The sequence below is a fragment of the Microtus pennsylvanicus genome, chromosome 1 (assembly GCF_037038515.1).
Source record: "Microtus pennsylvanicus isolate mMicPen1 chromosome 1, mMicPen1.hap1, whole genome shotgun sequence".
NCBI lineage: Eukaryota > Metazoa > Chordata > Mammalia > Rodentia > Cricetidae > Microtus > Microtus pennsylvanicus.
Genome location: NC_134579.1, coordinates 189,964,037 through 189,978,984, shown reverse-complemented (window position 1 = coordinate 189,978,984; position 14,948 = coordinate 189,964,037). Strand labels below are relative to the sequence as shown.

The 14,948-nt window shown below is 35.9% G+C and overlaps 1 protein-coding gene across 8 annotated transcripts in view; it reads right to left on the bottom strand.

Annotated features, from left to right (window-relative positions):
• Nucleotides 1–14,948, bottom strand: part of Eya4 (EYA transcriptional coactivator and phosphatase 4) — a 253,623-nt gene that overhangs the window by 51,177 nt on the left and 187,498 nt on the right. For 4 of the 8 annotated variants that reach the window (XM_075947640.1, XM_075947653.1, XM_075947633.1 and 1 more), the window contains 5 exons: nt 14,567–14,635; nt 6,032–6,124; nt 1,789–1,855; nt 307–449; nt 20–163 (listed from right to left, as the gene is read on the bottom strand). In XM_075947640.1, coding sequence (XP_075803755.1) covers nt 20–163; nt 307–449; nt 1,789–1,855; nt 6,032–6,124; nt 14,567–14,635 — 516 coding nt within the window. The remainder of the gene's footprint in view (nt 1–19; nt 164–306; nt 450–1,788; nt 1,856–6,031; nt 6,125–14,566; nt 14,636–14,948) is intronic. The other 4 variants (XM_075947664.1, XM_075947658.1, XM_075947681.1 and 1 more) reach the window with 2 other exon arrangements.

Genomic DNA, 14,948 nt, shown 5'->3' with positions numbered 1-14,948 from the left:
TTTATGCCTGGCTACTTACCTGGCATTTGGTAAGAGTAAGGAGTCTGGCCCGGTTGTGGGGTAGAAAACCCAGGGCTGTAACTGAGGCAGCCACTCTGTAATGGAGACTGAGTTTGGGAAAGCCCACTTTCTGTCTTGATGGCTGGCAACATCACACCAAGATCTGTTTACAAAACACACAAGCAAGCCACTTGTTTAGTAAGAGAATCTCCTTCTGCGCCTGGACTTTCACTAGTATGTTAAGCCATCTACCAGTCAACAGGGATTACCACATTCCTACCAAAGAAGATGGCAGACGTTACCTACCATAAGCAGGCAGGCTGTAGGTCTGTCCTGTCTGTGAGTAGGCTGTGTAGACAGCTGGCTGCTGCATCCCCGAATACTGAGTCTGGCCTGCATAGGCCGACATCGTTTGAGCTGCTGGTGTAGAAAGAATGTGTGGATAGGGCCTAAATATCAGAAAAATAGCATTACTGTGGCACAATGACTGCATATTAAATCAGACAGCTTTGATTCGGTGAGACCCTGTAACACCAAGGAAGCAAATCCCCCTCCTTATCCCCGACTTATCAGAAATGAATAAAAGCTGAGAGACAGTGAATAAATGCCTAAAAAGGAGCCTTGGCTTTGATGCCAGCCAGCCTGATGACCTGAGGAAGGAATTCAAAGGCTTGCAGGCTAGATAGCAGCTCTGAAACAAGCAACTGTGTTTAGACAGCATAGAGTGTCCTCTAGGTCATCATTTCTTGCTCACGTCTACACCAGCACACCATTTAAAAACCCCACCAAGTATTCACTACTCAGATGGAAGTTTAGAAAGAAGGATGCACCTTTCCATAAAGAAATGAAATGCCATTCCCTGTGTCGGGTCCATTTTATACAGTGTTCCCGACTGGAATCCAGTCCTTGGCCTATACTTAAAGCATCCTGGATGTGGAGTAGCATAATGTTGCATTTTCATATGCATGCATAGGAAAGCTAGAATTTTGGCATAGCTGACAGACAGGTGAATTCTGATGTAAGCCCATTAATTCAATTTAGTTCAACTTGAAATCTCTTTTTGTCCTGCCCTCAAAACAGAAGATTATACCAGTTATAAAAACAACATAATACTCTCAGAAGTATGTTTACCATAATTTGGACCCTAGGAAAATATTTCAGTGATCAACTAGATTATGAAATATTAATGTTTGGGTAAAATTTGATTTCTATATATTTTCGTGTATAGCCAATCACTGTTTAATTTTCCTTAAAAATGAGTATAAGCTTATTTTAAAAGTCAAATTCAGTGCATATTTATATTTAAATTTTCAAATATATTTCAAGTTCTATCATTCTTTTAATTAGTATCAAACAAGGATAGTTACTTATTTTCAAGATAGCGTACAAAATCATTTTTTTGTACTAAACATTTGAAGCAAATACCTTGTGTAGCTGAAAAGTCCACATTTTTCAACAAATTCAAACTTGTGCATGAAATGCTTCAAATTTAAAAGTTAATAATATTCAAGTGTTCTGGTTTGAAGGATTTTGAAGCTTTTTCGACTTGTTTTACACACCGCATGAAAACATAGAGATGACAGGAATTATCCATACGTATGTGATATTTCTATTTTGAATTCATGCAATGTAGACTCTTTCATGTCTAATCTAACTTTGCATCTCTCATGCTTCAATAGTTATATGCATAAATGTTTTCAATATAAAGTTGCCATATTATATAGGTACAAATGAACACATGTAATTTCAGAAACATCCCTAGCAAAACGGAATGTCCTGGGCACTTACTTGGAGGGATACAGCTGTGGGGAATACTGGTGCGCTGATCTGGGGCTGTAACCGCTACTCGTTATTACTGTAAGACACAAAAAGACAGTACACGAAGCATCGTTTCGTGAACACATCTTCACTAGTGAGTGCATAACCTACTTCAGGAGATTGGGGATTAAATATGCAATTCTTAAAGTTCGTTCACTTCCTCAAATTCATTGCATAAAGAAGCAGTTGGTTAGGCACCATCTTCATTTTAAAGTGTTTCAAGTTTTGTTACAAGAGTATGGAGTGCCCATTCCTCCCACAAACACTCCCTTAGTCTTCCATTTTCTCAGGTCAATGTGTGCTCTTTCTATTCAGATAGCTTATTGGCAAATGCCTTTGGTTACACAGTAAACTTTCACGGTACAAAAGTCAATGTTTTAAATGGGAAAACTTAACATTTTTACTCCAAATACAATCTTGATATACTGACTCCATATTTATTCTAATTAAAATAGACATTAAGAAGTTTGAGGTTCAAACTGTCATTCCTCAACTGTAGAATTCCACGATTTCCAATTTCCTTCTGTCCTATCAGTCAGGTGGGTGTTTAAAAATGCACAGTCAAAATGTTCTTGTAGTAAGAATGCGCACTGAGAGCATGGGTTATAATCCAATGTGTTTTGCGTGGTGTAAAATGTGTATCAATTTTATTCTCCAGCCTGTTTTGAACCATCAACGATAATATTTGTTGGAGAAGAGCTTAGGAGGGAAAGCCAGGTGATTTTAATATTTCATTCAAATTTGCACCCCACAGCGGAATCTTTCCAAAAGTTTAGAAGTCTTTCTCCCCTTTAGCCATCTGCCTTGACTATGACAGATGTACTGCACATATATGGCTTCGAATATGTTGAACCAGTTCCCTCAGAGCCCGTCCGTACTGGGCGAGCACACAGAGTGTCTTTATTAGGCCATCTGCTGTTCATTCACATCTCGAAAAGATTAAAGTAGTACACAACCCAGTGCTGGCATGAGTTTAGTCTAATCAATCATAGTTAAACTTCAAAGTACTCCACCCTTTCTGAGTTGCTCCTATGAATGCTGGAGCTAAACTTTTAGACTGGCAAAGAGTGACAAATAGGCTTATGTTGCTGACTGCTTCATGCAATATGATACAGTCCTACGTCCAAGTGCTATCAAGTGCCCTTGTGAGCTCCACAGACATGAATGCAATGTGCTTCAGATGCTGTTTAGTTGGTATGTGTCGAGTATGGAAGTCAAACTTTAATTTTCATAGCAATGGTGTAGTAAGCATGTGTTTCCCCCACGCTATGAATCAGTCTTGAAAGTCATCAAATGTGACTTTAAAAGGGTTAAGTTCTAAACATTTTAGGAACTGAATTTAAGTGAATTTCCTACATACAGCTGGAAATGAAACATTACTTTCCACTTAAATTCTCTGAAACTAAAAAGAAAATTTTAAAACTTGAAATCAGATTAATGAAAACAGACCCTTGTACAATATTCCACGGATGCTAAATTTACATTATTCAAAATTCCACAGTATTGAATATTATAACAGAAACTGCATTAAGAAAGGCTTAATTCTAGGTTGCTTTTTCTGATTTTTGATGAACTGACTACATATCAGCACAAGAAAAACTTGAACTGTCCATAGTGAAGACTATCCTCAAGATTGAAAAATTGAAGGAATTTCAAATAAGACAAAATAACAAGAAATATTAACTTATAACATCTTTTATTAAATTAGGCAAAGCAGAATTCTATATTTCAGAAAAGACCTATATATACATGAACACCATTCTGAACATATAGAATGTTTTTTTCCCTCAATGAAAATATTGTGAGAATATTGTACCCCAAACACCTCAAAGGCTTGATTGACCTTTGGAATTTTATATTAATGTCTATGAAATGGTGGAAGGCAAAACCTCTGGCTCAGAAAACTAAGATTATTATGGAAGGGATAAAACTTCTTTACTAGAACTTCTAATTTTTATTCAAATTGGTAAGATTCTAGAAAACTGTACTGAACCACATAACCGATTAGGATGAGCTTTGATTGTACTGATCACTGTAGAAGCTGTCTCTCCAGAACGACCTGCCGACTGCTTTATGATAATCTGGAAACCTTTGTGTCAGGACTCTTTGCTATGCAGCAACTCATACATAATCTTCAAAGCCCTGGATTCATTATACTTTATCATGTCTACAAACAGAAAGAAGCAAAACCTTTAGAAAATCTTGAGAAATGATTTAAGAACTTGTAATGCCTATCACCAGTTTATCAGAAAATGGGAACAAAAAATGTTAAGGCTTTTATCTATTATATAAATTTATTTATATTTATATATGTATATGTATACATATATAAACTTAAATCCTTTAAGGAAGAAGAGAAGTAATGGGGGTATTTGATCTGGTAGGGGATGTTTTGTAGTACTACAGTTTGGGTGTTGCTGATATTTGGACTAGAATCTTGTTGAGCATCTCACAGTGCAGCCCACGGCTACCTCAGAATCATCAGTTGTCGTGGGCAAGACCCACTATGGACCACTACTATCCAGTAAAGCTTTCATGGAGTTATGTGTGTTCTGTATCTGTGTTTTCTCTCAGGTGGCCACCAGCCATGGAATTACATAATTGGTATGTGGCTAGTTTAACCGAAAACAACTTTTCTTTGCTTCACTAAGTTTGAATTTACTGAGATTAAATGATCATATGTTGGAAGTGACTACTTAGGTCATGGAGTCCTCAAGAATTCTTATCAGAAGACTAGGAAAGTGTCTTTAGAGGTGGTATGAGTGAATAGAAAATAGAACCATTGCTTAGACTTATTCTCTCTCTGTCCTCATATTTCCCACCAGAATAATTAAGGCCCGATTATGAGCACATGGTTCCCAACTCATTTGTGATTGAATATGTGGTCAAACCACTCTGGGATCTCTCTGGACTTTAGTATTTTTATTCGTAAAATGAACTGTAGAGTTCTAAAACTACATTTGGAGCTCATCAGCTGCAGATGTCCCACTCAGCCTTCCACGAACTTGTATATTCTTGAAGCACATCAGCAATTGCTTAACAATCTCACACCCTTTCCCCCCAGTTCATTCTTATACACGCATTTTGTAGAAAATTGATGGCAGTTATGGTTAGCGAGCACAACAGAGCGATGGAGTGTGTTGGTGCCTATTGATCTCCTGTGAGGCGGCTGAATTGCTGAAAAGCACAGATCAGCACAGTTGGCACACTAGTGTTTACCTCCATCTGCAGTACTAATACTGTGCACGTATGACAAGTGCTCCACTTAGTGTGAAATAATAAAGCTGGATCATCTGTTTCCATAAAAAATGAACTACGTTCCATAATGCTATATCAGACTCAAAGACATACCTCAACTCTTTGTACACAAAGCACACCCACATAAAATCCATGCACAAGAGACCGTGGATAAACATAAAATGTATTAATGCAGAATTACGGAACTGAGATTTAACTACCATAACACTTCTCTGGGTTTCATGTTTATCTTTGTGATGTATGCATTCCTTCTTGAGTTTCCAAAATTTTATTCATTAGATAATAAGCCATACAAAACAGTAATATAAAAAAAAAGTCTTTAAGTCATTTCGATTTGTACCCTTTGTGACCAGCTGTGAGTTATCAGGTATTTATATTTAAAAAGGATTGGTGTTTAAAGACACACTATTGTTCTCTTTGAAGCACAGGACTTCTCTCCCAGGCTGGGTTCTAATGTAACCAGCATGTGTTCTCCAGAAACCCATTAACCTTTAATACCTGTCACTCAGCTGCCTACACAGGAGGACTTTCTTAAACCCAGAGAGGAAACAAGGCTATTTAGAAGGGATCAAATGGATAGTTTTACATCTAGAAGGCTGGGCAGAAGGCAGTTTTTAATGTAATTTAAATAGGCAAGTTGAAGGAACAAAGTTAGCTATTATGGGCCTAATGATTAAATTGATCATGCAGTCTATAAAATAATGAAGAGAGCTGGCTCTGCTAATGAGAAAGTCATGGGATTGCTGCAGCACAGGCTGCAGATTTGGCAGAAGGATTCCAAACACCATTTGTAAAAACACATAATTGTTGGACAATTAGCTCTTCAGGAAAGTGGGTTTCTGGCTGACTCTGCAGAGAGGCGAACACTCTCATAGCTTTGATCCTGCGCTGCTCTCAAGGAGGAGGATGTTTAAGGACCCCAGCGTGGCACAGCGACATGAGCTAAAGGCTTTACCTGACCCAGTAAAAGTGTCAAGCGCTCCATCTCCCGTCGTGGTTGAGGTTTCATTGCTGTTCAAGGGCTCTGTTTTGACTGCAAGAAGAGACACTACGTGGAAGAATAAGTACACGTGAGTTTTCCTTCTAAATCCGTAGCAAAGACCCTTACTGCCAGTGATATATATATATGATATATTCTAACTATCACGGGCATGCAAGAGAAAACTTGAGAAGTGGATGAGGAAAGTTTTGTTAATTTAGCTTCTCAATGGGCATGCATTTAGAGAGGATTTATTCTACAATCCTCTGGCTGAGCTGCTTCCGAGATTCTGGCTTTTAAAGGCAGCGAGCCTTCAAATGTAAAACAGCACCACTCATGTTCGCATTTTTTTTTGAAAAAAAAAAAAACTCTCTTAAGCACACGTTCATACAGTCCGTGGACAGAAGAGAAACTGTCAGTGTCCTAACCACATTTAATTCAAGTTGTAACAATAATATTTACAACCTTCGCTTTTATTCTTTCCAAGCAAATATTTAAAGAGAAAATTGCATTAGAATCCAATGGAGGTATACACAAATACTTGAAACCCCAAGCCTATTCCCATGGTGAAAACAAGGTATTCACTATTAAAATATGCTGATAAAATAAGCAAGCAAACCATAAAGCAAAATACCAAAAGAAGGTTTCTTAAAGTGTTGGAATTTTCTATTTAACAATATAACAATTTTGAGGCCTTTGAGATAAGCACCGAATGAGAGATGGTGTCTACAACATTACAAGTATCTTCGTCAAATGCTTGTCATATGTAATGCTGGCAAAGTCCTCCCCTGGCACTGAAGCAGGCTGGCACACACTGTCATCAGTATCACATGCAATGGGGGGGGGTTGGCAGTGACAAAGCCTTTACTCATTTGGTCACACCATATTTTCCCTTCATTGGCAAAACCTTATCACATGTGTATAGCACAGCAGTCGGGGGAAAATTAAGTTATTTTCTACTTAGCACCTCACATGTATCCTGGTTGTAAGTGGTCTGGTACAGTTAAGGAACTTAGAAGCAAGCAGAACACTAGAGATGAATGATGAAGTCTAGCCAACCATGAGTCAGTATGCTAGAAAAGACTAGTGTTCTCATATAACACCAACCAACCAAGCAAGACAGCAACACGACCGTGTGAGAGAAGCAACTGACTGATAGGAAGCATGCAGTGCTTACACCCTTCTGTCCCCAAGTTAGCCAAGCCCTCGCCAAAGTCTAGGTTTAGTATCCACAAATGAGTAAGAATGTAAATTGATAGAGGATTCAGAGAACTGTAAAGGTTGAATGTGAAGTGAAACACACATACACACACATGTGTGCACACACAAAATCTATGTAATTTTGGGGTAAGAAAAATTTAGGGTTAGCCTCTTTTTCAATACTAACAATAATGTGTCTAGTCTAGTTACTTGTGTAATAATAAATAATGAATCTGTAGCTACTACACTCAGTAATTTTCATTCACAGTGTAATCGATATACCTGACCTACACTTACTACTTTAAAAACTACTGACTATTACAAAATGATTTATTATGCTTTCAGAGTTGACTATTGTTTTAGAACTTGTATGTTCAGTAAAGCTTGATTGGAACTCCAATGGCTCTTCGCACTTAACACTTATGGTCTGCGTACCATAATAGACTGTGCGAAATTGCCATATCCAGACAGTGGCTCAGAGTATGATAAAAAAAATATGATTTCCTTTTAGAGTGATTCTAATTACTTCACTGTAGTGAAAATACGCAAAATACTTGGATCGACTAAGAAGCTATGTTATACATGTTTTCTTGAAGGTTTATTTTGAAACACAGTGAGAAGTGGCACGGTGAAAAGTAGATCTAAGAGAACACACTCAAAAGGTGACTAACACATTCTAGGCAGTCTAGGTGCATGGGAAGAAATCACATAAGCGATGAATTCATTTACTCCCACAGAAGTTAGTGAGGATTATCACATCTTCATTTTCAAAGGACAGACTGAGACATAAAACAATAACTAAGTCGCTCTGATCTCATTAATGGGAAGAGCTTGAGTTTGACACTGGCTGGTGAACTCGCAGGATCCACTCTATTACATTGTACTGTCTTCAAGCACCATTAGATAACTGAAACTCTCTTCATTGGCATAAGGATAATCCAGAGAATGATCTAGATGGGTGTGGAGGCTACTCTGCGTGGTTCAAGTTCCTCACTTTACTCCTGACACCAATGACACAAAGCATAGTCCAAAGCCTTCTGCGACATTAAGACGAGAGACAGCCTCTCGGAGTTTCCAAATTCTAAAATGGCTATGTACATGTTTAAACATGCCTGTATCTATAAACAATACTGTAAAAGAATTTATTTTACCTCTACGAGATGTCTCCCTCGTGAAATGAGAGGAGCAGAAGGTGAATCAAGTTTGACAAAACTGGTCTAGAAGCCAGATGTTGACAGTCATTAGTTTTGTTTCCTTGGACGCTAACTTTGAGAGTTGATTTAATCATTACTCAGCATTGGTTTTGATTATAATTTCCTGAATTTGAAAGCTTCAGGCAGTCAAAAGGAGAAAGAAGACGAGAAGAGGGTGGGGTTGACCCTTTCGTAATACTGGTAACATCTTTCATTAATTTTCAAAGTCTCTTTTCAGGACAAAAGTGGCTTATTTTCCTGAGAAAGACCATCCCTGGAGAGAATGTGAAGGGATGCAGAAATATCAATAGGTGTTCAGTGTTCTGAAATGAATGGATCTGAAAGTAACAAGTCAACAAAATTAATACTAATATTTGGAGAAAAAATATAATAATGTCAAAATGATTTTCCTTTTCAGGGAAGGGCAGTATAAAATAGAAAGGGTTTGTTTGTGATAATAGTGCTTTAAAATCTTTCTGGTCATGGGAGCTAATCTCAGCTGAGCCTGATTAATCTTGGCTAGAAGAAAAGGGAACAAAATTGATTATTTTTTTTCTCAACAGATAAATCAGCTTTTAAATTACATGGGAATTGGCAAATCACCAGAGCTCCTAGGAAGCTGCCTCTATTTTGCTATCATTTCTTAAAGAAAAGGCTATTCATTAATAAGAACTAATCTGATTTTCCTCAATGGCAGAAAACTCAAACAGGTAAATCAATATTTTCCCTATCATTAAAATGGTTATAAAACATTAGAAAAGGGTATTAGAATATTTTGATACTATAAAACAAGTAGCATAAAATATACATTATATCAAAATTATAAAAAGTCCTTAAAAATTGATGTCATGTCCCTGGACTTTCAAATATGTTTGAGTTATATTGACTATTTGTCTGTTTTATTTTTGTTTCTGCATTTTTAATGAGATATAAAATAAACAGTCTAGGTAAAAAACTGTTTTTTTAATATTATGTACATGGTGCTATTAGGAAAATGTTCATTAACAAACCTTGACTTTTTACAATTTTTTGAAAACTTATAAAAATCCAAATTCAATACACAACATGGAAATATTTGAACATACTGCAATCCATTTGTTAATTTTGTAAACATATATATATATATATATATATATATATATATATATGGATCATCACTAATTTTCAGGATAGCATCAAAAATCATTTGCATATATATAATGGAAGTAAAAACCTTGTACGGTAGAAAACTTCAGGTTTTTTCAGAAAAGATCAAATTCTTGTAATAATTACTTTGAAATAAAATCCATAGTCATATGCAAATGTGATGGTGTAAAAAGTTCTGAGGCTTTCTTCTTCTACATGCTCAAATAAAAAAAATATCTGTTTCTCTAAAAATAGGATGGAGTCTTACTGCATTCCGAATCATTTTACTAACATCATTTTGCAACATCAGTCCAGTCACTAACTCTTTTCTACATACAGATGGGTGCCTTGCAAAGAGACAATAGTAAAACTATATATATATATATATATATATATATATATATATATATGTCACGCAAAACTATATATGTTTATATACATGATTAGCTTTCAGCAAAATTATATATATAGTTTTGTGAACTATATAAATGACTAACCTTTTTAAAATTTTATATATATAAATATAAAGCTAGGTTTTCAATTTTTTATCTTTTTATATAATTGCTATCTACAGACTATGTCCAGATCACGTGTGACAAGTGTCAGCAGTCATTTATAGCTTCTAAATGTTCATATCACTCCTCCATTTTCATCCCCGTTCCCATTTCATTTTTGGAGCATCTTTAGAATTTAGGCTTAAAGGCAATGCATGACATCATTTTGGGAAGAAATTCATTTAAATACCCAAATGTGAAGCTGATGCTCATCGATCACACTCTCACGCTTATATTCTTGGAAGGTAGGGCAAAAATTTTCAGTTTGCATTTCATTTTCAGAAATCTGTGCTCAAACTGTTACGTATATAACTCCACACACTTCTTTCTTGACCATAGCAATTACACACGGTGGCCTTTTTCAAACAGTACATTTTGGTCACGTTTTTCTTCTCTCCATCCTTGTCACCTTCCTTCCCCACCCAACTTCATGTTTTTCCTCTATCTCTTTCTCTGACTTTTGACAAATTCTGCAAAGACTTTCAACAACAGCATCATGGGCTGGAGAGATGGGTCAGCCATTAAAGAACAGTCAGACTCACAGTCGAGAAAACATAAGAAGAGATCTATTAAGAATGTTCCCATTTATAACACTACTTGGAAGCTGGCATCATTTTCCAATTTTAATCACCACTATAGCACATCATTTATGCTTGTCTGGAGCAATATATTCACCAAAAAATGTATAAGGACCTGTTAGTGTCCTTTCTTTCTAATTGTACAATTAATATTTAATTTTGTGTAAGAATTTAATGAAGTCAATTTAAGGCAATCATTCTTCAAGAATATATAAAAATGTATAGTTGTAGAATACAATAGAGTAGATTTTTGTAGTAGGGGGACTCTTTTTCCAAATAAGTGACATCCAGAAACAAATTTGCTGCGTGTGAGTTAGTTGTCTACATGTTGAAAGTTCTGGAAGATTCCTTGATCTTCCAAATTTAAAAACTCCAAATTTAAAAAGTGCAACTGATAACAGTGTCTTGGCTTTGATACCCCAGATCTCTTCTTTCAATAATTCTTAGGCTACATGGTAAAAAAAATCTTCACCCACTCTGGTTGCACACTCAGCTTGGATACACCATGACATTCTTGGTCATTTTCATGTCTGTTTCTCTTTGTTCTGTGCTTTGATGTCTGAATGGTCAGTAGCACATCATTTAGGGAACTGGTTTCTCATTTTCTAGTACCGAGCAAGGTTATAATTGGACCTCGATATGATTCAATTAAGTGAGAAAATAAAAATTCACTGTGTTTGACATTGCAGTCAGCACTCCCAACAGATCTAAGTGTTTTTGTATATGACATGTAGTGAGTCAAGGTTCCTGACACTATTTCTAAAATTCAAATCAGGAATTACCTGTAACAGGAAGAAGGTTCTCAGATGCCTATAAATAATTGTTTTGTCTACAACATATCAATAGACATGCCAAATCTGCCTTATGATCTGTTTGCTTTCTTTGTGGGCTGAGAATGATTATAAAGCTATGGAGGAATATTTTATGATTTGAAATCTGTATTCCACCGTTTTTAAATCAACTTTATTTAAACACAGGCAGGCTCATTTTTTTAGGTACTGTTCTTGCATTTATGTAATAACAGTGGGGTTGAAATAATCACGTGTCCATACAGCTCACAAAGTTTCACCATTGACTTATTTGTGAAGCCCTCCCATCAACCCTCCTTCTCTGCCCACCTTAGTATCCTGAGTGTTAGGACTGTAGGTACCACAGTACCAAACCTGGCTCCTACCCTTTCCTTCCATTGGCTTTTACAAATGATGAAATTATGAGGTGAAAATGTGGGTTTAAGCATAAATCACCACATAGATTGATATAATAGTAACTAAAGTGATATAACATCTTAGTTCACTTTAAGAAATATTGTGACAGACTTAAGTGACACTAACTAGGATTCAGAGTCTTGAGGTGATGCTTCAACTTATATAAAAATCTATGCAATTAAAATTTGTTTTAATGGTAAGGGAAAGCAAAAGAGAGACATTAGATTTTAGCTTTTCTTTTTATTTTGTTATAACAAATTTTTCAAATGAGGTAAATTTAATTGTAAAATCATTCTTATAGTAAAGTATGTGGGGCCAGAGAGATGGCAAAGGCAGAGACCTGAGATCAGTTCCAATCACCCTTATCAAAGGGCTCACAAACACCTGTAAATCCTGCTCCAGGGGCACAGACACACACACACACACACACACACACACACACACACACACACACACGGGAGTGCACAGAACTAAAAATAATAATAAAAACAAATCTTGAAAAACATTTTATCCCCAACAAGAGAGATCACAACAGGAAATATTTAGCTTGCATTATAAAGAACTGCTAGTAAGTCATTAAAATTTGTTAAAATTTTCCTATCAGTATGCCACCAAGTTTACATCATTAGTTATTACTAATACCACTCAAAATGGTATCAATATAGTCTTAGCATATTGAGTTGCTTTCTTGGGCCTGGTTTAAACAATTGTACATTCAGAGAAATTATAACGTGATAAGTAATATTTTCATACAATGCATATTTTCAGTTTCCTTAAAAACTATTATCTAATTATTATATAATTATCTAATGAAAGAAAACTATATTGGTATTTATCACCAACCAAATTATATATGCTATCTATAACAAAAATACCTGCCAGCAAGGATACAATTTTCCTTTAACATATAGGAACTAAAACTTGGGAAGCAAGAGGAACTTGTTCAGGGTGACACAGACAAGGTGCTATGCTCCAGATTCACTGTGTTTCTGTTACACATCTTCCTGAGCATAACATTAGGAACCAGGAAATGTGATGCTTTACATTAGAAAGTTGTTTCTGGGTGAGATGAGATGGACAGGATGAAACATTCTTTGCAGGAGTTCGCCATGGTAACACTGCATTACATGTGATTACATTACTATCATTCTAGAACAAATATCGGTGAGCCATGAAATGAATTTTACATTGTACTACTTTTAAAAAACGGCAAATTCAGAATATTTTTGCAACACGACATATTTGTAACACAAGAGAAGCATGTGGAATTTAAATTTCATGGTGTATAAATACAGTTTTGCTGGAACTGGACCATGTTCATTTACATACTGCCCATTGCTTCTAAACATTAGAGGCTATGAATTGCTGGAACAGAATGAATGACTGACCTAGCAACGGGGAAGAACATTTCTAGCTGGCTCCTTACCAAAAATAATCAAGAATAACTACACTCCGGCAACAGTTTTTAAGCATGAAAAGTATATTTCAAGCATGAAAATGGAAAATATTTATGATTCAAACTATGAAAATATAAATGATGAACAGAATGAAATGGTCTTTACTTATTTGTCATATATTTTAATTTAATCTAAAGTAGAGAAATGTCCAGCCAAACTGTGTTTATTCTAATTCCTGGATGGGATCTACGCTTTCATTTAAATCCTAAGCTGTCAGGCAATGCAGAAGTGTGATGGTTTTCTTTTAACTTTTGATTACATATTAGTTTTTATTCTAGGACAGTGGTCTTCAACTTCCCTAGTGCTGTAACTCCTTAAGACAGTTCCTCATGTTGTGGTGACTCCCAAACAAAAAATATTATTTTGTTGCTACTTCCTAGCTGTAATTTTGCTACTGCTATGAATTATAATGTAAATATCTGATATGCGAGATATCTTATATTTAATCCCAAAGAATTCATGACTCACAGGTTGAGAACCACTGTTCTTGGAAAATTCTTACTTGTATGTATAAATGCCATCAATATCAATGGATTGGAACATATGAACAGACTTAATTTATAAACTTATTATTTATTTGTTTATTCAACTTATTAGTTGACATGGGGTTTTACTTTGCCTGGACTTACACTTGGGAGTTTTCTACTTCATCTTTCCAAATAGCTGGAATTACAGGAATATTCCACTGTGTCAGGCTAATAATTTTATTTACACAGCTTTTATTACTGGTAACTCTTAGAATAGTAGGATAGTAAGTGCTAATTTTATTTTAGAATCTTTGGACTATTTATCAAAGAATAAAATAGCAGAAACCCTCTTGCAGTATTAAGGATTTAAAATGTGGAAATAAATGAGTCATTAGATAATTAGGTTTCTATGAATGTTCATTGGCTTTGACTGCTCCGATTAACATGATTTTATTACACTGAATGAACCATATAAGAACCTGGTCATTAGCTATGAGTCAATATGATCACCATTGGTGCAGAATTATGAAAATAAGAGAAAAACCCTACTGATCCAAGCATGTAAGATTAATAAATGACAGACAACTCTTAACCACGGCTTGTTTACTTTTCACTCTTGCTTCTGAATATGGAATGTAGAAAAGAGGGCAAACATAGAGGCAGTAGCAGACAGCAAACCAGAGGTCAAATCCACACACCCAAACCCATGCAGTGTACCATCGGCTCGCATACTTGTTGCGGAAGAGGGGGTGTTGCAACTCAGCAGCCAGTCTGCTGTGTTTAAAACAGTCATGTTGTCCCCTGAGAACAGGAACAGTATAAGAGTTCATTGTCTGAAGGGCTGCTGAGTGAACTTGAGTAATCTTCAATGCTGCCACCACTTTTCGATCTTTTAGCGAGACTCTAACTGCACTGTGTGCCTGCTATGTGTGAGTGTATCAGATCTGCACTGGTGCTCTGAAATATATGTGTGAGTCATGAAACTCCCAGGTCGTCTTTCAGGGTGCTGAATTTTTCAATCGTATTATCTGTAATCACCTTAGACTTTAAAGGTAAATGTTCTTACTCCAGCGGTTATAACTAAATATTCCTATAGACTTGCAATCCCATATCC